This window comes from Argiope bruennichi, chromosome 3 (genome assembly GCF_947563725.1).
Source record: "Argiope bruennichi chromosome 3, qqArgBrue1.1, whole genome shotgun sequence".
Taxonomy (NCBI): Eukaryota; Metazoa; Arthropoda; class Arachnida; order Araneae; family Araneidae; genus Argiope; species Argiope bruennichi.
Genome location: NC_079153.1, coordinates 41911392 through 41936441, shown reverse-complemented (window position 1 = coordinate 41936441; position 25050 = coordinate 41911392). Strand labels below are relative to the sequence as shown.

General features: G+C 27.8%; 1 protein-coding gene across 1 annotated transcript in view; it reads left to right on the top strand.

The window, feature by feature from the left end:
• The window catches only part of LOC129963506 (protein lin-28 homolog), a 124038-nt gene extending 118744 nt beyond the window's left edge, over positions 1-5294 (top strand). The window contains exon 4 of the mRNA XM_056077933.1: positions 4620-5294. Coding sequence (XP_055933908.1) covers positions 4620-4857 — 238 coding nt within the window. The 3' untranslated portion in view covers positions 4858-5294. The remainder of the gene's footprint in view (positions 1-4619) is intronic.
• Positions 5295-25050: the final 19756 nt, after the last annotated feature.

The window sequence follows — 25050 nt, the reverse complement described above, 5'->3', positions numbered from 1 at the left end:
GAACAGATAGAAAAAGGCTCTAATAGTTAGTCATAAAAAATTTTTTTTTGTTGTGCTTGTAAAATTGCGTTTTTTCTGGAAAGACACCTATTATTATTCGGTGAGAGAGCGCCCAGATGCCTATCGTGTAATGTTGATTTCACTGTTGCGCATATCCTAGCTGAGTGCCCCAACTTTAATTCTCATCGCATGAAATATTTTAACTCAACTTCACTTAACATACGGGAATGAGTGGGAGAACCTCCCCATCAGTATATTTTTAACTTTTTAAAAGCTATTGGATTTTATTATTTTATATAGATGTTCTTCGATTATAAACTTGTTTTTCTTAACTAATCTGTCATGTTTTGATTGTTGCTGTTTTACTGATTCTGATCTTTAATGTACTTTTAAACTTCTCACGTAATATCATCTCAACTATATGATTGGCGCAGTATAGCCTACCTTTGGCTCTTGCGCCATTAAACCTGAATTAACCAACCAACCTATATAGATAAACTTAAAAAGTAAAAAGATTAAATATAAATACATAAGTAACAAAAAAAAAGACGATTCGAACTTGGATCCGCAACGCACTCGTCATTTATGTTGTTAGGACTATTATGCTGCCCCCATTTCGAAACGGAAATTAAATGTATTTATTCTAATAGTTAGTTATAATTTTTGTGTGTGTATGTGTGTGTAAAATCACATTTCCTTCCGGAAAAACACCTTTATAAAACATTAAACGTAAAATATAAAATTTGATCTTTAAAGCCGTTTCCGAGATACACGAAATAAATTAAATTTATGTATTTATAAGAATTGCTCGATTAAATTTATAAGATATACGAAAATTAAATTTTATATTACGTTCTTATCTTTCAAACAGTTTGGAAGATAAGTGTTTCTCTCAGTGAGCTAAAATTCATCCAAATTTGTATACAAAGTTAGACCTTGATATCCGTTCTTTTTGCCGGCTTCACCCATAACTTCTGGAGTATTACAGTATTCAAAACAATCATTCTTCTGAATATTTTTTCTCTCCATCTTATTAGTGACATTTTGCAACTCCAAAAATATATTACACTGCGAGGGGTAATTTTCATTTAATTACACCCATAACATGAACGAATTTTAAATGTCCTGCTTATTTGCCATTTGTATCGTCATCATCAAGAATCAAGGGTTGAATCGAATCAAGAATCACTCCCTTCGACGTGCCCGAAAGGAATCTTTAGAGCATTTAAAGCAATTAGCATTGTTTTCGAGCAGGTGAAAAGGGCTCATCAATTACCGAACAATTAACTTGAACGGATTATCGTCTGATTAACATCCTCGGCATCCACAGTTTGGGACGGCTGTCTGCTAGTTTGTCTGGAGGCAGATAAGCATTTCCTGAATGGAGCAAAAAACGAAGAGAGTGAAGAATATTAATTTGTTTTTAGGGAGGAACGATCTTTTTTAATCGTCTGCAGTTATTTAAGACGTTAACCTTGAAATATCTGTAACTTGCCGATTTGTTCCGTTATAACTAAATATTTCCGAGCATATTTAATATCTGCTAACGTGTATAAAAATTATAAACGTGTATAAGAAATAGTATGAAAAATATAAACGTGTATTTTAGTATGAAAAGCATAACCGTATGTTAATAGTATGAAAATCATAAACGTGTATTATAGTATGAAAAATATAAATGTGTATTATAGTATGAAAAGTATAAACGTGTATTATAGTACGAAAAGTATAAACGTAAAAAGTAAGCGTAAATTTCACTTGTACTAATCAATATGTTTCGCTTCAAGGATTCATTTTATGATATGTCAAATTGGGACTGTTATATTCCTCTTTGAAGGCTGCTGTAACTGATGCATTTGAGCATTTTGTAAAAAGTATTGGGTTAGTTTAAGTAAGTAAGCTCTATTAAAAGTATTAAGTAAAGAAAAATGTTCATTTTTGATAATAATGAGTTTTTTTCATTATAAATATGTAATAAATTCAATTTATTTGCATCTTAAATTTAATTATTTCTAATCAACCATTTGAATTTAAACTTCACTTTAACTTCTGAATTGAGCGGGTTTTTGGTTTTCTCAAGAGTTTAAAAGTCTTAATTTCTGTAACTTTTAAATCTTGAATTTGAAGCTGCAATATTACGTGTGAATCACGTGACTAAAATAAATATTTGCTTAAATAAATCTCGGTAAAATCCTTTTCGGACACTCATAAGCTTAAAATACTTTTCCGTCTTGTTCATCGCTTTGGTAGGTCGAGCTCCTGTATATGTTTTAAACAAAGAACTTAAAAAAAAAAAAAAAAAAAAAAAAAAAAAAAACTCCTAAAAATGAAACTTTTACTTAATCATGAAGCAAGATAGAACTTAAGATTTAAAAAGAATTAATCTCCTCTCCATTTACTAGACGTTTTATCACAGAATCCTTAAATATATGACATTAATAAATTAAAATAATATTTGTTCGAAATGTTTATAATTTTTTTTTAATTTTTTAGATATAAGATTAATGCCTTATTAGTTTTTTTAATTAAATGTTCATAATCAGTCGCTAAAGGCAAGGTTTCCTAACTTTGACTCTTTGTCCTAAGATTTCTTTCACTTTCAACAAAATATAGCAGTTTAGAAAACCATTTAAATTTTTTTAAATTTGAAATGGTTTAGAAAAATCATTAAATTTTTTTAAATTTGAAATGGTTTAGAAAAACCATTAAATTTTTTTAATTAAAATTTCCAAAAATAGCTACTTTGAATTGGATTTCTATTCTTTATTGACTATTATTAATCCTTTTAATCCTTTGTTTTCTGATTATTTTTAAAAAAATTGTTAGTTTTCTCACCCACTTAAATTTACTTGAAAGGGGAAAAATATCAAATTTCAATACTTTTTTTTTAACCAATTGTAAAAAGGCATCCATCGGGAAGTCTCTGTATTATGCTAATCTTGCATTAGTTTATTTAACACTAGTATTACCGATGTTAAATATATACCTAGTTTTACCACACCCGTCAAATTTACTGGTTTTTGATCATCATAACTTTCATTGCAACTTTTGGCTTAGTTCATGTAAATAAAAGAATATAATTTAACAAAAACAACATTTAATATAATAATTCATTAATTATTAAATAAAAAAAAACCAAGAAAAGCAGTTTATATTTGCATTTATAGGATATCCATTTTGAGATTTTAGTCCTAAACTAAATCATAATCGGAATAAAATAGATCCCATTATAACGGCTGCCGAATACTTTGGATCAATCAATACAATTTCATATAAAAAAATGTAATTCAAATTTTTCCAGAAAATTTCTGTAAGTGATGTATGAAAGTAAAGAGGTATTGCTGTACGTCATTGCATAGATGATCCAAAAAATACTATAAGCTCTGAAAATGCTAAAGCTTCCATAAATAGGTATAGGTCATACTGATTATGGAAATTAAAATGACCGAGTGGAAATTGAATAGGAATATGCAATTATTCTTATATTTCATTAAAAACTTCCATGAAGTTCTAGAATAATACATAAATTATATCAAAATTTTTGAGCATGAAATTCAAAAACCGTCAAAATGACGTTCTTGGTAGTTCTAGTGTTAAGAAAACATTAGCTTCTTACTGAATACTGACAGGAAAGAAAATAACTTAAATATTTTTCTGGAATTTGAATCCACGTCTATTGAATGTCATTCAATTTTAATAAAATTTCGAAACATTTAGCAAAAAAAGTAAAAATTCATTAAAAGAAAGAAGGAAAGATTTAACTTTTCCACTTTATTCATTTTGAGGTACTCTTTTTGCTCCATAGTTTTATTCCAGAATAAGAACACTTATAACCCCCCATGTATTGCTGAATAGTTACAAACCGTCTTCCAAGGTCCGTTCATTAGTCTGAAATGCTTTATCAGTCAGTCTGTTGCAAAATGGTAAATTGCACAACTATCTGTAGAGTGATTACAGGAGAGATAAAAAATTTTTTCTAACGAATGAATACAAGCGATTTAAAATACAGCCATCTGTACTCTGGTCTCTTCAATGAAAACATTTCTGCTACTAAAGCATTTTTAAAAATGATTTACGCGGACATAAAACATATCGATAAGGCCCTTGTGTGTTTTGAGCGATGAAAATTTAAGTATTAAATGGAACAATAGCATGTCTGACACTCCATTATTTAATATTTTAAGTGCGATTTATATCCAGATTAATGCAAAGTGATACTATTTTTGATTTGGCGGCGTTCATTGTATTAAACCAAACATTTTGTCACTTTGGTCACCATACTAAGCCAAGCTGGCGATCGATTATCTGTTCAACAACAACAACAACAATATATTCAAGGACAAATTCAATATTCTTCCCACTAGACAGATAGACGAACATCTGTATTTACAAAGATAGTAAGTACCATGTGATGGGAACTTCAGTGAATCAGTTTCAGATTAAAGAAAAATCAATAAAAATATACTCAGAAACTCCAGACTTGTTTTACCACTGATTTATTGATAATCAAATTGATTAAATCTTTTAAATGTCTGTCTTATGTGATTAAATCATTTGAAAAAAATCTGATGATGTCATAATTTCAAAATTGCTTCAGAGTTGCTTTTTCTTGTTTGCAGGTGCTACAACTGCGGCGAGTTCGCCAACCACATCGCGGCCAAGTGCAACCTCGGCCCCCAGCCTAAGCGCTGCCACAGCTGCAAATCCGATGACCACCTGATAGCCGATTGCCCCTCTCGGGAGAATAAGGATTCCGAGACCAAGACCAACGGCACCTCGCACCCCGCCTCAGAGACCCTCTCATCTATCACCCCTTCCTGCTCACCGGAAGCAGAAGACACCAACGACCAGGACTAAAGCGACCCTGGTCTTCTCATCATTTCTCTAGTCTTCACACCGCGCGTCGGACTTTCGCAAAGAACTCTTGGACTCTTGACCACTGTAGAGAAGAGTGTGCGCGCTAACACCTTTTTTTTAACACCTGAACAGATACGTTTTATCCCAGTGTTTCAGTTTTTACGTGTCTTTCTGGTCTGGTTTATTACTCATATTACATATATCTTACGTGTTTATACTTCTTATTTTTAGCATCAGTTCTTTCTTTTTTTTTCCCCCAGCTTTTATTCGGCCGCTTAAATTTCAGGAAAAGAGACTCTGGAATTTTCTGTGGCGAACAATGTGTTGTGGTCTTTGATATGACTTGGAAATAATAATAATAAAAAAGAACTTTTAATCGTAATAGTGTACATTGGATGATGTATTATCTGAGCGCAATAAATTTGAAAATGTCTTAATGTGTCTGTTTTATTGCTTTGTCTTATTGCTTTTGTGATGCAAACAGCAACAACAAAATTATAGGAGTATATAAAAGAAAAGACAGAAAAAAAAAAGCTATGTTGTTTCTTATGGCACTTAACATAGGCAAGCCCGCAGACAGTCAGCGATTTTCAGCCGTCAATTTTTGCGTCTCTTGTTTCAGTAGTGTCATCTAGGGTCAAGAGTACGATTTAGCTACTTATGCGTCACAACCCTTTTTACTGGTTCATTCATATATTTCATTCACTCATCCACAAATCGTAGACCTAAATCAGAGAACAATCATCTCTGAACCAGGACATCCAGTGGTATTGTTACGACTTGGAGGACTTTGAGACCACGACAGATTTATACGTGCACCAGCCACCTTATACACGGGGAGTCTTCGTCTGGCTGGGTTCGAACTCACATCCCAAGGGATGCGGATCCAACGCATTACCAAACAGGCTATCCCCACTTAAAAAAACTCTCTGTAATACAATGCACAGGCATAAATTTACTTTTATCATCTCTATCCCTACTACTAATGAAAAAGAATGCGTCTATGTCTATGACCGCCCATATATATGTGTATAAGTTAGCACTATAAAGGCCAAATCGCTTGAACGTAGAACTAACAAATTTGATACATATATACACCAAAAGACATTTAGCAGGGTTTTTAAAAAAATTTTTTTTTTCTCTAAAATTACAATTAAACGAAATTTTGGCCTTTTTTTACCATAATTTTCAAAAATATAATAACAGAAATTAAATTTTGTATAATTTTAAAGTAGAAAAAAAAATATTTTTTAATGTTATCAATTTATATAATATGGTTTTTTTTTGTTTTTTTTTTTAACATTTCAACAATTTTTTTTCTGAAAAACATTTTTTTACGTAATTTACAACAGTATATGACATTTAGTTAAATAAAAATCGAAAAACTTTTAGTTTTCCCATCAGACATTTAATCATATGATTTTCACTGTTGATAGTCAAAGAAAGATTCTACTTATCAAAAACACTGTATTCATGTAAAATATCAAAAATAAAGCTAAGTACCACAGCATGTGATGTATAATCAGACAACTAAAAGGGCCGCGGTGGCCTGGAGGTAAGATCTCGGTTTCAGAATCGGAGGGTTGTAGGTTCGTGACCCGATTCCACCGAAAAACCAGCTTGGAAGCGGGTCTGGTGCATGCTAAACGAACTGGTCAAACGTAGTGTGGCGTGGTGTGGAGAGGGAGGTACCAGCTCAGATGTCGTCCTCGTCATCTGACCGTGGTTCAAAATTACGAGGTTCGTCCCGAAATAGACCTTGTGTTGCTTTCAAACGGGACGCTAATATAACTAAACTAAACTATCATGCAATTTAGTTCGTAATACTATTATGATATCGTGAGATTTGATTGCAATAAGATGATTAATTTACACTATAAATAGAAAAAATATAGGGCTAGATAATAATAATATGACAACTTGATACTTAAAATTATTTCATTAATGGAGTCATGAGTATTAAAGTCATGTTTAAGAGAATTAATTGGAACCCAATACAGTTAACTATTTTATACAATATCTTACTAAATACACATATAAAGGATAAAATTATCGTTTAGCAAGCTCAAACGTTTCATCAGATATTCTATAATAATTTTGTTTCGAATTTGCAATACAGTTTTTCTTCCAAGTCCTGCGTCATGATTTCAATGATTTAAATCCGTTTTTAACGGTTGCTGGATAATTACCATGTCAGCGACCCCCAACTTTGATGGCAAAATCTGAAGTCGTGAAGAATACAAGAATATCACTATTAAAAGCCGAGATACAGAGATACTTCGGGAAAATTCCATCCCCAGTCAGGAAACTTGAAAAGGCGAAGCGTCCACATGTTGAATTATCTCTTTAGACAATGGATCGCTTTGCTAGTGGGTATTCTGATCATTGTTGTCCTGTTACTGTTCTATACTTGTTGATTCGCTGTTTGCTTATATGTAATTAGTATCTACAAATGCTGTTCTTTGTGTACCATTTGCTGTTTTTTACTACAAGCGCTTCTTGTTTTATTCAGGAATGATGACTAGTCATTATCCGTTATTTAGCATGTTAGACTTCTTGCATTTACATCCACTTAACACTTTTTGTAACAGCATGTTTAGAGCACTTTGATAGGAAAAAAAAATATGCATTATCAACAAATTTTTTAAATAAATGAAAACGCATAGCTGAATTTAGAAATAAAAATTTAAAAATGTCAATATAAATAAACACTTGTAAATATTTAAAATATAAACTGTTTTCCGTTTTGTGTACATTTAAAAGGCGGCAAATACCTTCAAAACCAGAATACAATCCATGGTTTCTTAATTGGTCTATGCTTAAAGCAATCTATTAAGGAAAACAGCCCCTATATTACTGTATAATTTCAGAAAGATTTTGAATGGAAATGCCCCCCCCCCCTCCTCCTTATTACCACATTTCTCAATTAACGCATGGTGGAAACTTATGAGTTTAAATTGGGAGCTCGCAAGTTTGTACATTCAGGAAGATTAGATGAAATGAGAAATTTTCGTTTCAATTGTACCCACAACGCCAATATATCATTACCATCAATAAGTACTAGATAAAATTTAAAATCAGTTGCGAGTTATAATTCAGTGTCTTTTTCGGTTTCATTGAAAAAAAAAATGTTTTTCCTATGTTAAATTATGTTTGATAAAGCATTGGCGGAAAAATAACACAGTATCATTAAAAATATGAACTAGAAATATTAACTTTTAATTAAATGATTTCATCAAAATATCTAAGCCAATGAAATTAATTTAAATAATAATGATAAATATGTCAACAATTTATTTTAATATTCCAATTATTATTATTTGAAAAGCATGCTCATCCTGCACATTTCTTACTCACTATCGTTTTTTTTTTTTTTTTTTTTTTTTTTTTTTTTAAAAAGAAGAAATGAAAAAACTCTTTTCCTCTGAAAAATATTGAAATAAAAATCTAAAGTTCTTAATGTATTTTAGCACGTTTAGTCTAGAGAGTTTTTACTGTGAAAGGATGCATCCTAACTTTTTCAATTGGGTAAAATGTAAATGAATAATGAAAAGTTTTTTTTAATTAATTATACTTTGTTAAATTTTTTTCCTTAATAAGAACAATCGAAAAAAGACAAAACTTGGTGTATGCCTAATTTTTTTTAATGCTGAAAAAACACTGTCTGGAATTATTAGTACTGCAACTTTTTATTCCCAATTATCGATAATTTATACCATGGAAATTAAAACCCGTTTCATATGTGATAATTTCATGACTTCGGCGTACTTTCGACTCAGTTGCATCTAATTGTGAACCTAATCATTTAATCTTCGGTGATATGATTGTCGATTGATTGTGGCATGTGGTTTATACACAAGTCTCTAAAATACAGCATTCATTTTTATTTGTAAATATTTTTTTGACAATTTTAATCTTATAAGTAACGTTTGAAACAAGATATCGACAAAGGAAATACTCTTTTATTAGATTACACCGAGATATAAATACTCGTCCCGCAAACAAGAACTAATTTAAATCCACCCACATAAATAAAAACTGTGATACGCTAGATTGGGGAGGTCATTATTGCTATTATTGCATCAATAATGGTTTCAATGATTGAAAATTTCAAGAATATTTCATAATATGAAGCTACACATAGTATTATTATAACTGCATAGTGTGTATGTATTTTTTTGTCGTTGCATTCATTACGTAAGGAATTTTCATTTTGGTATCAGTTAAAAAAAATTGATTTTATCTTTCTCACGTACTGCAGATAAATATTTAATCCCTTCCGTCATATCTTGTTTATAAGATATGACGGCCTTGTTGTTTATATTGGCTCATTATATCAGGCTGAAAATGTTGATATCAATAATAAAGGATGTCATCTTCTGAACTAATTGACAAAAACATCATTTATGCTGATGAAATTAAATTCTCGAATATTTTTTTATTCTAAACTCAGTTAGTGGCGTAATGATGAGAAAGGAAAACAAGGTATTGTTGGTTCAGCTAACAGTCTTAGGAGAAGCTAAAAGGTAATTTAGTGGAACATTGATTTCTTTCTAATCACCACAAAAGACAAAACAGGAACGAAAACGAAACGACGCCCGATCATCTGTAAAAGGAGCAATATATTTACAAATAGTAATTCTCGATTATAAGGTTAGAAGCTAGAATGTGTAATTTGAATTAATATTATTAATTAATTAATTATGCAGTACAAAATATCTTATACCTAATTGCATTGCTTGGAAAATATTTAAAACACCTATCGCATTTTAAAGTTAACAAGATCTCGTGCTGCCATCTATGATATAATTTTGAAACTAACAAGAACTGTCCATAATAGTTCAGTTAAATAAATCATACATTTACCTCATATCCCGATTACATTAAATAATAGATATTGTTTCAGAAATTCATAAAAAAAATTTTCAGTCACTTTGTTGATGCTAAGTGTACTTCTAGAATTTAACTTTAAACATTTTGCTTTCCTTCACAGTTTATAGAATTTGAGAACTTTAAAAGAATTATATTTTGCGTTTCCACTGAACAACGGCTTTATGTAAATTATTTATCTGTTAAACAGTAACAATAAAATTTGAATCGATTATTCACGTACGACACTTTGAAGTGTGCAAAATTTTTTAAAATATTACTTCCAAATATATTTCAGTAATTTATTTATTTATTTTTAAGAGGAAGAAACAGGCAATTCAAATTTTTATTCCACAATGCGGTATTTAAGATCAATAATTTATTTTATTTTTAAAATTTATTCTTAATTATATGGTAGCCATCATGTGCATACACATAAAAAAAGTTTTTTATATTGTCTCAACAATCATGTATTCTAAAGTAGTTATTAAAACAATGAAAAGTATGCCATATACTTAATATTTAAAAAAAAAATTTTAACTTGAAAAAGACGTAAAATGACACTGAGAAATTTATTTAATTTAATTAATTTATTTATTATTTTCTTTTCGTGTTTCAAAATGGTGTAAAAATTATATTTGTCTAATAATATATTCCGAAGTATTTGACGAATAACTTTAGCATTTAAATTATATTTTAGCCAAAAATCTAAATAAAATTTCGAAAAAAATTACTTTTTTATGCACAGGTACTCCCAGGAAATAGCTACTTGCCAAATTTAGAGCTTCAGACACAAAAGTCTGCCCCATAAATGTTTTGAATCAGTTTTGCATTATGCATGCAGCAATTTTTAAATAGAATCAATGCAAGGAAAAAATATTTAAAAGAATAATTATTCATTTTACTTTAAAAATAATCATTAAACTTTTTAAGAATATAAATTACCGTGACTATTAAACTAAAAAGTGAATTAAAAAGAACTTAATAAAATTCTTCAAAACATTTATCGCTCTTTTTGTTTGAGAATAATAGGCAGATATCTTTAAAGCTTAATATAAATTTGCAAACTTAGATAAGTTGAAATAATACTGTTTTTTATTCTTTTAAAAGTGGCGAACTAAAAGTAAACACTGCACAAAGTGAATATTTTTTTAAATCTAAATTCATGATTTCAACTGTGCTGCCATCTATTAACTAAAAATAGAACAATCCTATTTTCAATATCAAAAATGAAATGCTTGGTGTTCAAGTTTATTTAAAATTGCGAATGGTGTGATTTTCTACTCTGAAATGAGAGAAACTTTTATGACGAAAAGATAACACAAAATAAAATCAACTTTGAATGGAAAATCTCAATAAATATTAACATTAATTCTATCCATAAAATTATGATCAAGAAATGTTTCGCACTCAGCTTTTAACACTGAATAGGAGTGTGTGTGGGGTGGGAAGTAAATAATAAAAAATATGGATGCGCTTACTAATTTCTAAATTTAGCAATTATTACTTTTAGTTCGCATTTTTTAAACCTAATACTAGAAAAAATGCATCATTTGAAAAACATTCGAATTGCATTTTTGTAACATAAATACAATAATCAAATTTTTTAATTAAAAAAATTATTTTGTTGGTAGCTTTTATCTACAACTGAAATCCACACAGCTATTTAGAAAAGTGCCACAGGACTGCGGAGTTTATATGAAATGTTTTAATTCGATTAAATGATTTGAGTTGTTGAAATGATATTAATTCATATAAATTTATCAAAAAAAGTATAATCAAAATATCTTTACCGGCAGTTTTTTTTCTCCCTTTAATATACGGCTCAATGCTGAGGAAGGTTTCAAATTAATCTACATTTTATGAAAAAAAGTTTCTTAAATTTATTATATATGCTAAAATTCTAGATTTTTTTAAAAAAAAAATTATAATATGTATAAAATTGTTAATATGTATAAAATTTTTTTATTAATACGATTTTCTTTTAAACATGAACTAATTTTATGAAAAAAATGTACTTGTTAACAGATTGCAATCAAGGTTATTATTGCTTTGGCATTCAAGACTACTAGTTCAAGCTTTTTCTCGGACTGTTTTTTTCCATAGACAAATTTTCTTCACAGATTTGCAAAAACTACAAATCATCTATAAAATATGATTTTAGAAGAATTGTTACACTTCTTTCTTTCTTTTATTATTCTTTCCAGTAAGATTATTCTTTTTATTTCACAACAGTTGTTCTTGAAAATTCTTATGTATTTAATTAAATGAGTAAATTTCTAAAACAAATATAATAAAATTTAAGTGATATCCTATTAGATTGTTTTTTACTTATTACTTACTAGTGGAAATCTTAAATAAAAAATATGTTTGTCTTATATTTACGATGTCACATATTACGATTTAGGAAAATAGTAATGAAATTATTATGCAAAAATCTTATATCTGCTTTTAAATGGTAAAAACTTTATTAAAATAATATTTAATAATAATTCACATAACAACGGTTTTAAAACAATTTTCAATTTGTTTAAAAATTTTACAATTTTTTAACAAATAAGGTTACTAGGAACTTATACCTTTTTTTTTCTTTTCAAACTGTTTACATTTTATTTGTTTGTTAACCACCGACTAGAAAAAAATGTAAGCTAATAATAAAATAAATTTTGTATAGAGTTTGAAAAACTGCTTTTATTTTCAAAATACCCCTACCCCTCAAAATAATAATAACTATCAGAATGAATTTTCAAATGTTATGTGGAATAGCACGAAGAGAAAAAATATTAATGGCTTGATGCAGAAAATATTTATCTCATATTAAGCATCAGGTACCGATAAAAAAGTATTATTCGCATATTGAATAGTATTTTTCGTGTAAAACACATCCGAGAAATAATATTTCAAGCATAAAAACTCACCCTAGACTTTTACGCAAATGTACGCTTTAGGTTATTAGTTTTATTATGCTATAAGAATTATTTAAATGTATGTGTTTTACAAATAAGAGATATTTTTTTTGTAATTATTAATATGTTTTTAAAAGCATCAAAATTTACTTCTTTTTTTTTTTTTTTGCTCATATTTTCATCATTTATATTTTAAATTTTTTGCATGCTTTTTCCTGTCTGATTTTTTTAGAGCGATAAAATTAAGAAACATTATCCGATTGCAGCGCAATTTGAAAATAAAGATTCTTTTATGCAAATTTGATTGGAGTTCTGTTTTTCTTTTATTTCTATATTAATAAAAGATTTTTATAAAACAGGGAATAATTTAGAAAGTTTATTTGTATTTATAATTATGATAATTTGTTGGGAAATAAATATATTTATTAAATGAGTAGTAACAATTAAAATTGAATGCACTAAAAATCGGATAAAAATTTATTTATTAAAGGCAGAATTGGATAAATAAAAGCAAATTTTAGAAATGTATGTAAATTCATTCATATTGATTTACTAGTCACGAGGTCTTTAAAAAACTTTTGATAAAAATAATAAATTATTTAATTTTACAGATCAATGATTTTACGAAATGTATTTTTAGGAAAATAAATCTTTCTATTTCATCTGTTTTATTCCAATTTTAAAACAGAATTACAATTTTTGTATAAATACTTTTGTATAAACTTCTTCTTCCAAATTCTATTTCTTTAGCTTGTTTTATTTCTCAACTTTTCCTTCCCTGACAGAAGTTTATACATAATTCAAGAAATGGTTAGCTTTCAGACTAATGGAGGTCTTAAATATAGAAATACAGTAAATTTTTATACCACATGGCGTAATGCATGGGAAAGGCAGTAATATTAGTTCATGTTTTCCTCATTAGATGGCAGCAGGTGAGTAAACCTTACTTTAAAAAATTGATTAATGACTTAAATAAAATGCTGTATGATTTTCCTAAAAGACAGACTAGTACAGTTGTTTCCTTTTTTAAAATCAAATATAACTGTAGTGACAAAAAGGTGATACTGAGCCCAGGAATTTTTTAAAATCTTTTTTAAAAAGATGTAAAACATTAAAAAATTGTTTTCTTAAGGCTCTAAAAGTTATAATAAGTAAAGGCAGTTTACACAAATACACAAATGTAATATACACAAATATAAAGAACATTTTATTTTATTCCTAAATAACATTGAAATTATTGAAACCAAATCAGAACAAAATTCAAAGTAATGTAAATTATTGAATTTTTGTCATTTGATATGACAAAAAAAAAAATCCATAAGTGGGGCGATTTATCGATTAAATAAATATGACTTGTTTTTTTTAATTGTGTAATTATAAAACTTATTTTTTTTAAAAATTAAAAAGAAAATTATTCTAGAATTCTTTAATTTTTTCCCTTCAAGACATGCTATAATATCTAACAACTGCTGTGAGATCACAAATGGAATCAATAATTGAAAAAAAGTGTATCTTTTGAAATATGAAAAAATATTATTATTCCCAAGGGTTCTTTTATCTTATTATTATTCCCAAGCTTTTTTTATTTGTTTAAAAGCTGGAAATTGTTAATGGAATAAAAATAATTGTTTCTTACTCTTGAAACAGATACTACAAATAATGAATAATGATTGCTACCGAACATTTCAAAGTAGAACTTTTTTTATTTAATTATGTAGAAGAAATATTACACAAAAGTTATCTATTAAAAGAGGGAAGAACCATGTTCGTAAACCCAATATATTACGAATAAATGTCATGCTAAAATTCAAATGAAATTGTGATATACAATTCGTAACTAATATAATCAATGTCTTTATACAGGTAAATAGCACAAATACTAAATTGTTCATTTTTTTTTTTTTTTTTTTTTTTTTGTTCCTCGAACAATTTTACTAATTAAGGCTTCTTTCATTTCTTTGTGTGTTTTTTTTCTTGTTTGATTGTAATAAAGCCCACTGATTGTTGCACATTCTATCAACATATTTTATTCAACAATATTTTTAAAATTTCTTTATTTTTTCATTTAATTAAGATGAAAGTACACTCCCCCCCCCACTGGCATCTACCTTTTTGATGTATTGTTTTGTAGATGTCCTTTTTATTTGCAAGTTTAAGAACAAACGATCACTTAGAAAATTGATATACTGATATCCCTCTTTCATCATATTTGCATTTTATGCCTATTGCTATTTTATAATGGAAATATGGAAAGTTGCAGAAACAACTTTTAATGAGAAATTCAAAATTCTTCTTATTTTAATATTTTAATCCTTTTCTTATGTTAATGCAAAATTATTGCTCACTTTTTATCAGATTTCTTAATTCTTGATTTGCAAAGAAATTCTGATTCCCAATTTCCAATTTTACCTTTATCTAAAACAGATATTTTACCTAAGCCACGAAACTTTAGTTGATTTTTCTTTTACTAGATGGCAGCAGCATCTCGTCCTTACCATCACGTAGTATTAGAGGTTTGAAATATATCTTCGCGGAAACAAGGATTTGCAAGGTCAGGTCAGGTCGTAATATTCTAGAAAAGGCTTTTTCGTAAATTGAAATAATTGAGAGGGAACACTAGCGTAGGTGTTACGTATATGTGACGTTACTGTAGTTCACGCTATAAATTATATATACATTAAAACCGTTCCTACATTTGGTATGTTGGTGGTCTTAGGTCAGAGGGTCGGGCATCCAAAGACGACCATTTTATTTATATATTTTTTTATAGTTCCTTCTTTTATAGAGTAGTGGTCTTTTTATACCTCTAAAGAAAAAATAAAAAAAGCAAAGAATGGTGTGGGTTCTCTGAAAGTTAAGGGATAATCAAAAGATACTTAATTATTTGAAAAGAATCTTTATTATGTGGATTTTTTTTTAGGTTTTGAGATTTATGTTATAAGGAGCAAGCTTACAGCAAAGAGAATTGGTAATACATTTCACTCAATTAAAAATACTATTAACACAAATATTTATTACATGCACAAATATATATTAATATTAACAGGAACTATATGACTTTTTTATAATTATTATTTAATTATAGCCAGTCACCCCGTTACCATAGTACTAACTTGTATAAACTGGGATTACTGTGACTGTTTGTTATGCTCATTAAGTATCACATTTTTGCTTATGAAAACAACGCTCAACAAAAGTTCAAAGAATCTTCAAACTGTTGGTAAAAGGCTAGAATCTTTTTCCATCATTTCTTTTATTATCTTTAAATTTCCATGTAATATTGTGTTAAAATTACTATCCAAAATGAGTCTCTCTCATTTCTTTGAGTTCGACACATTCTGTTATGTGGTGCTGAACTGAGCCTATTTCCACACATATACATGTGTTGTCTTGCATAGGAACCCTAGAAACTGACTGCAAAATTGATAAAAGACCATAAATACCATACCAATTCCAAAATTACCATAAATGTGCTGGAAGGGAAAATCAAAGAAAGATTGTAGCATGCAATATATCGAACAATAATTTGGTTATTGCGAAGAAAAATTTCCTTACTCGGCAAATATCATAAAATAGCAAAAAAAAAAAAAGCATGAAAAATATATTTAAAAAAAGTCCCCCCCCCCAGATATACCAGTGCGGTAAAATATGACCGAAATATTTAATATTTTTTCCAGGAAAAAAAATTAAAAAGCTAATAACTTATAGATCAAATTAATTTTGGGAATCATTTAACCAAAGAATGGAGAAAGAAGGCAATTGGTAGGCTTCAAGCTAATGAGTTTTTAGATGACATCTTTAAGGATCATCACATTTTAGACATCACCACCAAAAATTTCATGTAAGTCTTTCAAAAATCACGGCACTTGCAAATGAGTGTCGTTTGGTATTAGATGCATGTCCTAGACAATTAATGGCTAGAGAATTTCCTCTTTGTATCGCTGCTGTTTTGAAATAACATCATTCGTGGAAATTGTATGAAGACTTCAATCGAAGAAGGAATATTCACACAGTAGAAGAAAGCACAGCTTTCTTGAAGCAAGAAAATTATTCATGAATGGTATTTTTAGATTTTGAGATTCGGTATTTTTAGTGATTTTCAATTTCATCTTTTAGCAGGATACTTTTTTCAGAAAATATGCCAAAAAATATCCATAAAGACGTAAAACCAGCGAGGGCGATTTTACCTTAACTTTCTCCCATATTCTCTAATAAAAAGTACTTATATATAATTAATTATACGTTATTGGCGAACAATAGTTGGGAAAGAGCCCAACAGAGAGAGACCTTTGGCGATTATTGGCTGGGATGCGGTTAACACAAAAGTATAATAAAAATTGGCATTGTATATTGAACTCCTTTATCTGACCGATCTTTGACCAAAATTTGGATAAATTGCATACATTTAAATCATTGAGTTTTTGAGTTAATGCATTCAGACACTTTAGAAAGTACAGATCAACAGATGATTAACTCCTTGATAATTCTGATTCAAAATTCCATAAAGTGTTACACTTTTGATTTTAAAACTATGGGCAAGTTTAATTAATTATTATTTACTAGGATTTGATGGTTTTCAAACCCGGTTTTAAAAAACCGGTTTTTTAAAGAAAATTTGTTACATTCGAAAACCGGTTTTTAAATTAAGAAAACCAGTTTTAAGAATTCATATTATTATGTAAAAATTAATTTTGAACTTATTCGATTTGCTATTCATTCTATGCAAAGGGCAGCAAATGCATTTTTTCAACGTTGCAAGTTACGTTGGCCAGTGCTTGTGCATTGCACAGTTTGTATTTGCCAAGAGAGGCTTTTAGAGAACTGCTAAACTTTACAACAGCCAAAAACATATTGCCAAGCAGAATTACGTTTTGCCGTCCTCTCTATTAGAGAACAGAGATTTCGAATTTTAACTAAAAGTACATGTTTCTCATTTTAAAGCAGTTTAAACGAATAAACAAGTGCAGTTCATAAATAACAGCAAAGCGTTTTGATTTTGTTGTTTCAAGAATACATGATTTGCTTTATTTTTAAAGGAGTGCTTTTCATTAAAAGAATTCCCTCATTTTCTGATTTTCTTTTCTTTAAGGGGATCTCTTTAATTTTTGTTAATTGGTTTCCAATTAAAGAATTTTTGAAATAATCATTGCAGTTAATCTAAGTTTTACTAAATTTGCATGTGCAAAAAACCTTATCCAATAAAACTGCAGACCAATAAAAAAAAAAAAACATGCCAGGAATGAATACTTTCTTTGTTCCTTTTTTGGTCCTTCCAGTTAATATTATTATGGTCAAATGAATGCAATTTTACTTGTTTTTGCAGGTTCATGTCTAAAATTTTGAACGGTTATTTACTGTTAGTCTTTCATTTTTATTAAAATTCTATAGAATTTTGTTGATTTTAGCAAATCCCATCAAGATAAGTATATTGTCATTGTGTGGTATTGAAATCTGAAGAAAATATAAAATCTGTTCAGATGATATTCGTGTAAATTGATCACAATTCAATATCACGACTAGGGATTGCAATACCGGTATACAGGGATACCGAATACCGGTATTTTGAGCCATTTGTACAATTTTGTAATACCGGTATTCACAAGTTTAAACACCGGTTTTTCAGTATTTACTAGAAATTTTTTTTAAATTGTCTCCACTATATGCTCAGGGATCGCCAACATAGCGAAATAGTGTACGTTTTTGTTTCTATGTCTCCCTAACGGTCGAAATTAATTAGCCAATTAATTGCTGAATTAATTGCTAAAATCTAAATTAGCGAAACATGGATTATCCCTGAAAGAAGATATTGTATCCATAACGACTGATGGAGCAACAGCTATGAAAAAAGTTGGAAAGTTGATTGGTACAAATCAGTAATTGGGCTATGCACATGGAATTCAATTAGGAGTAACAGATGTATTATACCAAAAAAAAGAGAAAGAAAGAACAGAAGAATCTAAATACTATGGATATAGAAACTTCAGATCCCGACTTTGAAGAGAGTGAGAGTGATATTGACATTGAAGGTAATGACAATGTAATTGGTGAAGAAGATATTGCTAATGAGGATGAAATATTACCCCATCAAGAATTGCTTCCTATCATTCATAAAGTTCGAAAAATTGTTCAGATATTTAAACGTTCCCCTATAAAAAATCTCATATTACTAAAATATATACTAACTGAAAATAAAACAGAGTATATGTTAATATTAGATTCTAAAACACGTTGGAACAGTTTACTCCTAATGATGGAACGATTTTTGAAACTGAGAAATTCAATTCAAAAAGCAATAATCGACTTAAGCTTGGAAATTAATTTTTCAGATAGTGAATTCGACTTAATATTCAGAACTGTATTAGCTCTACTTACAATAAAACTGACTATTGAGGCATTATGTCGGAGAGATTCTAACTTATTAACAGCTAATGCAACAATAAATTTCATTTTGTAGTCACTGAAAGAACAGCACACATCACTATCTGAAGAATTATATATTACATTGAAAAATCGCATAGAAGAAAGGCATAACGAAATAGAAAATGTCTTATGGTATTTACATAATTATAATGATTTTAAAAATGAAAATGAAAAAAAAAGAAAAAAGAAACTAACCAACTGAAATTTGATTAAGTTTATAGTAAATTGTCTTAAAATTTTTTACCCACAAACCTATTCACATTCAGAAGAATTCGGTTCAGTTATTGAAGATTATGATGACACTAATGTCGATAGTGAAAAGGAATTGTCTCTTGAACAAAATTTAGAATTAGCGATAAATAAAAAAATTTCAACGAACCAAAATACAATACAGAAATCAACTATATCCAAAACCATCCGACGAGAAATCGATTTATTTGAAGATGAGGGATTTAGAGATAAATACTTGGAAAAAGTATATCACGCATTGCTAACAGTACTACCAATTACCGTAGATGCCGAAAGAGCGTTTTCGACTGCTGCACAAAATTACTTTTCAGGTTTAATGACAGTACAACTGATGCATTATGTTTTCCAAGATAACATTTTCAAAACTTGTAATAGTATCACAGACTGAATGGTGATATTTACACTTTTTTGTGATTTAAATAAATAAGATGTTCCTTTATTTTTTGTGATTCTTTATATACTGTTATAATTTATAAGTTACAAATTATTTTTTCTGATATTTACATTAATAAAACTGGTAAATAAAACAAAGAAACACCTGTGTTTTCTTTCTTTTTCTAAAATTTCTAATACCGGTATTGAAGTTTTCTCCCGGTATTGCAATCCCTAATCACGACATCAATACCTCAATAATCCTAGAGTAATTTCAATCTCAATCGTCCGGAAAGTTTCTCGAAAACAATTATTCGAATTCATTATGGATTCGAAGTTGTTCGAATTCATTGATTCGTCAATATATCTTTGAATTCATATTTTGCTAATTTCATCATAAAACATCTGATGTTCCAGAATTTTATAAATAATTATCACAAATATTAGATGAAAAAAAAATGAAAATACAAATAAATAAAAAGACAAACAGCTTATGATTTGTTCGAGTTTTATTGGCTTTTAATCATTTCACTTTAAGAGAAATACAGGAAAAAATGACAGAAAGTATTTCAAAACACCAGTATTTCAAAATCATATTCATTATCATGCATTTAAATCATTACACAGAAACCAAAATATATATATTCTAGTTTTACAACCCTATTTCTTTCTTTACACATAAATGCAACTACGAGGAAAATCAACTTTTAGGTAAAAAAAATATTAGGAATAAAGTAAAAAGGAATAGGAAAAAGGAAACATTATCTTCATTATCATCACTTTCTTATAAATTAAAAAAAATGGTTTAAATTTTAAAGGTTTAATTAAATAGTTTAAAATTCATTTCAAAAAGCTTTGTCCATATTTTGTTAAATTTAAGCAAACTTTAAAATAATTCAAAATAGTTATACAAAATATCAAATCATAAAAAACAAATTAGCACATGCATATAGATTTTAAATTAAATCAAAGTAAATCTTTCTTTAGTGTTTGAAAAAGACAAATGCTTTGATACACATAGTTTGGACATGATAAAAATTTGATTTCAAAATATAAAAACACATTTCCTTTCTTTGCATATATACATTTTAATGTCACCAAAGTTTCGTCATATGCATTCAGAATAGGTACGATAGCTAAACAAGGAATTATTGCTCTTTACAAACTCGACAAAATTGTACCTTTTCACTTGAAAACGCTACGAAGAACAAATTGATGGGCTTTAACTGTCTACAAATTTTATTAACAGTCATTCATTAGTTGACATTTATGAAATTTCTTCTTTATGCATCAAAGAACACATTTTTTTTATATACACCGCACTCTTATCTTTAAATCTATTTATTTTACTCATTCATGAACTTTTATTTAATTTTAGACCAATAATATATAAGTAATCTCAATAATAAGAGAATTTAATAATGAACCATGGAGAAAAAAGGGGAATCGAGGCTATCTCTATACTTCTTTGGATCAAGTAATAGATAAGCTTCAAAGAAAATTTATTGATTTAATATTTAAGTAGACATTTTCAAAAATTGAGATTTTCTGTTTTTGAAAAATTATAAATTATCTGATTATTCATATTTTGTTAAAAAAAATTAGATGAATGAGGGGAAAAAATGAATTTTTGATGCATTAGGGAGAAATTATATATTTAGGTTCTTCGTCCACAGGGTTCGATATCACAAATATGAATATATACAACTTTGGCAAAATCGCGCTGCGTTTTCAACTATCTGCTTGCTGATTTCTTGATTAAAATTACTTTGGAGAATTGAAATTTATTAAATATTACAAATCCAGATATTCTAAAAATATTCAAAACTCCATTTTTTTCCCCTTGAAAAACAATTTTGAAGCAAAAAATGTTTTAATCAAGATTAACTAAAACAATTAAGAATTTAAATCAACCAATTTAATTAATTAATTAAGATTAATTTTTTAATAAAAAAGATTTAATTTTCATTTCCTTTAATTCCGGTTTATTATTAGAACTGAAAACTTTAGAATTAAAGTAACGAAATTTTCATGAAAAATACAGTTATCTTCCTTTTCTCTATGAGTGATTGATGATTAGAACATATTAATAGTTTATGAAAACAATATTTAAGAAATATTATTCTTTCAAGAAACAATGAAAAAAAAATTGTTAAATGAAATTGTATGGAAAGATTAAAATTTTTAAGATGTACCCCGTCCTCCTCTACCATATATAAATTTAAGTATAGCAATGTTTGAAATGCATGGAATGTTTTTAAATTATATAAAATAATAATCCTATTTATGTAAATAAGTTTAAGTTGTGACAGTAAAAGTTAAAATCAGTGCAGATTATATACAACGTTCAATGACAGTACTAGAAATATTTTTTTAACTTTTAAACATCTTGCCAAATGAGGTAAATTTACTATCACGTTGTATAACAGCGGTTAAGCATTAATTTTGAAATCCAGTACCGACTATTTTAGGTGTTTACTCTTGAAACAGAGCAGAGGGCAATCTTTTCTATGAGTATAATACTATTTGGGATTCCAGAATAACATACTTTTTCTAAATATTTCCATTTTTAATATGGTTTGGAGTTTGTTTGGTGGCGTTGTGATGATAAAATAAACTGAATACAAGTATAATTTAATTATTTTTAATTAATTAATTAAGAAATTGAATCCCTATTAATGAATGAAAATAATCAAACGCGGAATATTTCTAAGTAGTTTATTTATTAATAATTTAAGCTCTAAAAGTTTTTTAAGAAAGGAAAATTTGCTTTTGTTATGCCTGAACTTCATGCACATGATTTATCTGGAATAAAATGTTTTCCTATTTCTAATTAAAATCAAGTTAAGGCAAAAAAATATATAGATATGCGATTTTGCATGCAAGAAATCATCAAACAGAATCGAGAACTCCCTTCATATGCTTTATTATATACATCTCAATCCATCCTTTCGCTTTAAAAGGAAAAAAAAAAAAAAAAAAAAAAAAAAGAAAGAAAGAAAGGAAAGGAAAAGTAAGGCACGAAATGACTCAAATTTTATACAGGTGACAACAAGTAGAAATGAATGGAAATGTCTACTTGCCGCAAAAGTAATGGAATGTATGAGCTAAGTGAATAAATATAGAAGCTAAGAAAACTGAGGAACAAACTTCTGGCTTTCAAGAACGCCCTTTCCATTTTATTTTCAATACAAATTCGAATGTTTATTAGCAAACTATCTCTCCAAGTCTTTCATAAACTATTTTCGAACAAAAAACAATCAAATAAGATTTCAATACATACTCAGTTAATTACAATACTCTCTGTCTTTTCTTTAGTTATGTGGAAGAGAAATGGGCAAAAGACACGACTTTGGATTTTCCCATGTGACAACAAACAGAAATAAATGGCCCAGTCTTGCTTTCAGTATCATGAAATGTGATAAAAGTAAAAATGAAATGTAAGCAGTTTTATGAAAAACATATCGAAGTTTATGTGACTATGGATCACTGTTTCAGAGCCCGAAGTAATAACTTCTGATTTTTCTGAAGAAAAAAAAAAGGGCCATCGAAACATTTGAGCAACTACATAGTATATGACTATTTAATTAAAAAATGCCATCTCTAAAAACTATTAAAAAAAGACTATTTTCAGAACCGTTCAAGGAATAGAATAAAAATAAAAATATAATCGGATTAGAATTTAAATAATCAGGATGATGTTCACAAATCGATTTATAATTGAATTTCATTTATTAAAGAAATGAATAAATATTACAATTTAAATACTAAAATCTGCATATTTCTTTTCTATTTTAAAATCCTTTATATTATTAAATTTTTTTAAACATATTTATTTAATAATTGACAATCAAAATTGTAATGTTCCTATAAAGATTATAAATACATAAACGAATTTAAATAAGGAATTTTTGTTAAAATTAATTTACAAACTTGATATTTTAGATTAATGCCATTTGTGTCAGATCATAAGGCTTTGTTAAGATATTGAATTTGAAAATTTAATACTAGGAAATATTTTTGATAAAAATACATATGAGATATTTTTACTTAAACAAAATCTCTCCTTTTTAAAAAAAAAATTAAATTTTTTTTCTGAAAAATAACAATAAAAAATAGCAGTTTATAGTATTACATACTGAATACTGATATATTAAAAGTATAAGATAACGAATGTTTTGGATGAATATGTGCACAAAAAAAAATCAGAAATAATAAGAAGGAAATCCCTGAAAAACATATTTTAAGCAGAAAAATTGTTGGAGTTAAAACTTACGAAGACAAAACATTCCGAAGATAGATTCCGTTGAATAAAAATTTAAAGATAAAACATTACTTTTTAACATTAAAACAATTGGAGTATTTCTTTAATTTTATGAAATGAATTATAACACAAAAAAAAATATTTATTTGTGATACGAGTAAAATGAAAATAGGCAACTTTTTCATATGCTTTAAAATTAAACAACTTCAATATATCTTTTTTTAATTTTTCATATGTCAATTCATATGTTTGATTTATTTTAGAGATATGGACTATATACTTGCTAAAAACAATAATAGTAATCAAGCATTTGCTATACAGAAATTTGTGTGAAAATGAAATTCCTTCATTAAAAAAAGAAATGAAATAAACACAGAAAGTATGGAACCAGCCCTTGTAGTCATTTGATATAAGTAAAAAATACGAACATAGAAAAAAAAACAATAATTTATAAACTAATAGATGGCGACACAAAATACTTCATGATAGGAATACGTAAATACACAAAAATAATGGCAGTGGCAATGGATAAATTCTCTTTGACAAACGTAATATTAATTAAAAACAATTATTAATAATTACAGAAATAAAACATAATGTGAAAAAGATATTTAAGTATTTTAATGTTACTATTATCCATGAATTTACTAGCTATAAAAATGTATCGGTTTGTAGTTTTGCTTATTTACTGGAGATGTATGACTAAAATAGTTTTTTAAAAACAAAATTCCTCCTAGTATTAATTATATGAATCAACAGAGAAAGACTTAAAATGACACTTTACAATGCACTTTAACGATGAATAAATATAATTTTTGTATTTTAAATAGTGTGTTTGATTGTATTTTTTTCAACAAAAGTAAATGATGTGCTGGCAATCAAATATTCGAATTTGCGTTTATGACAAGTGCATATTCGAATATAAGGTCTTCTAAAATTTTTAGGATATATATAATTTTAGTTCTCAAATTTCATTTCAAAATACAACATAACACAATCTTTATAATTTATCAATATCTAAGAAAATAAATAAATATTTTGATATTCTGAAGAGTGTTTCATGTGACATTTTGTTTTTTAACTTTAAGAATTAATCATAAATGGTCTCAGGCC